The sequence below is a fragment of the Carcharodon carcharias genome, chromosome 31 (assembly GCF_017639515.1).
Source record: "Carcharodon carcharias isolate sCarCar2 chromosome 31, sCarCar2.pri, whole genome shotgun sequence".
In the NCBI taxonomy this organism is placed as follows: Eukaryota; Metazoa; Chordata; class Chondrichthyes; order Lamniformes; family Lamnidae; genus Carcharodon; species Carcharodon carcharias.
The window spans coordinates 26,680,093-26,682,201 of NC_054497.1; the positions used below are offsets into that span (position 1 = coordinate 26,680,093).

Here is a 2,109-nt window from a genome sequence, read left to right on the forward strand (position 1 = left end):
ATCTGTGAGGGACCTAGTCAAGGGTTAACGGTGTGAGGGCATCCAGATAGATGGGTTGCATAATTCATCCACCCACTAGGTCTTGGCAGCTAATTACATGGCTGCATAATGTTTGTACAAGGTAGTGGTGGCAAGAAATTGTCATCTCCATGGCTGTGTCTTGAGAATCCTCACCATCCTTTCAGTGGTTCAACAGAGTATACTTTAGGCAGCAACAATGACAATTCTCCCATAGGGAAAGCCCGTGATGGGCCATCCATTCCAAGGTCAGCTAACAGTTGGACGTTTACAGCTTTGACACTCACCTGAGAAGGCAATGACATCTCCTCCGAGGCATAGTGACTTCACCATTGACAACCTACCTCTCAAATGGGCCTTTCTGAAGGCTTGCTTTTTATTAGCGCCAGAAAATCCCAACCCATGCTAGGCTCGCCTCCAACTCTTCATTAATTCTGGGTTAGCCCACCCACCTTCCTCAACCAAAAAAAAGATCATCAGGCAGCTTTTTTTAATGGTTGGATTTGCGGAGCTAGAAATTTTCCTGCCTTTATGCTGCTAACCTGGTGGCAAAAATCTGGACCAAAGACTGGCTTGCAGGTCACAATCAGAAGAGTGAAACACCACCTGGGTCAGCAGGGCCACCTACTGAGAAACCTTCTTGCACTTCAGTTCACCTTTTCTGCAATAGCCTATGATGTTCTACTTGGCCTCATCTCCTCCTCAATGTCCACATGCAAAGCAAGGAGAAGCCCTATCAAGATGCCCAAAACCAAGCACTGTCTTTCTCCTGGTGACCCTTACAAGGTGACCAATAAGCAGAGTAAAATGGTATTCAATCTTTTTTGTGAAATCCTGGAGATTATCCATGGAAAACTGCTGATAGAGTGTTGAAGTCTTGACAAGGTGTTTCAGCAAGTCTCCCAAATGTCCTTTTCAAATGCAACGTGGTCAGTCGATCTCAATCAGCATGTGAACACTTAAAACTGAATGTATTTTAAGTAGTGCTTGAAATTCTCAGCGATTATTTCTTTTCCTCAATCAGCTGGTTGCTATTAGGAGAGGTTGTTAAATGAAGTGTTGTGCACCAAAATGACCAGAGTACGGATAGTGAATAACAGTTCCCTTGGCAACACCCCGTATCATCAACTGCACAAGTGCAACCATGAGTATACCAAAAATGGTATTGGCAAAGTGGGAGGCAAAATCTTACTGGCAATCAAAGGGCAGAAGAAAAAGGCACTGATTGTCAGTCATCGAATGCCTGGCCTACACATGACACCCAGGTTTGACTCCAACAATGTGGTGCTCATTGGAGATAATGGGATCCTGATGAGGACACGCATCAAGGTGCCTATCCACATTAGCCTGCGCCAGATGGAAGGCAATTATTCCAAAGTATTGGCACTTGCTCAGAAATTTGTCTGATGGACCTGCTGAGTGACAGTGGGAATTGTAAACTCTGGCTATGATTTATGGAGAGAAACAACTGTCAAACAACAAAGAACAGGTCAAACATGGCTTCCATTGTAGGTACCTTGGATGCCTGATATTCAAAGAGTGGACAGGCAATTTAATTGTAAATTGGCCTCTTAATGATCCTCCGGGTGGCTCCTAGCACATGCTTCAATTAGACCATAAGACATATGAGCAGAAATTAGACCATTCGGCCCATCGAGTCTGCTCCACCATTCAATCATGGCTGATAAGTTTCTCAACCCTATTCTCCTGCCTTCTCCCCATAACTTTTGATCCCCTTACCAATCAAGAACCTATCTATCTCGGTCTTAAATACACTCAATGACCTGGCCTCCACAGCCTTCTGTGGCAATGAATTCCATAGATTCACCACTCTCTGGCTAAAGAAGTTTCTCCTCATCTCTGTTCTAAAAGGTCTTCCCTTTAATCTGAGGCTGTGCCCTCGGGTCCTAGTCTCTCTTACTAACGGAAACGTCTTCCCCACGTCCACTCTATCCAGGCCTTTCAGTATTCTGTAAGTTTCAATCAGATTCCCCCCTCATCCTTCTAAACTCCATCAAGTGTAGACCCAGAGTCCTCAAATGTTCCTCATATGTTAAGCCTTTCATTCCTGGGATTGTTCTCATGAACCTC

At 44.6% G+C, this 2,109-nt stretch overlaps 1 protein-coding gene across 1 annotated transcript; it reads left to right on the forward strand.

Moving 5' to 3' along the window:
- Positions 1-1,089: 1,089 nt before the first annotated feature.
- On the forward strand, positions 1,090-1,425 carry LOC121271801 (39S ribosomal protein L14, mitochondrial-like). Its single transcript, XM_041178085.1, has one exon. It carries the CDS (start codon positions 1,090-1,092, stop codon positions 1,423-1,425), a length of 336 nt encoding a protein of 111 aa, XP_041034019.1.
- The last annotated feature ends 684 nt before the right edge of the window (positions 1,426-2,109 follow it).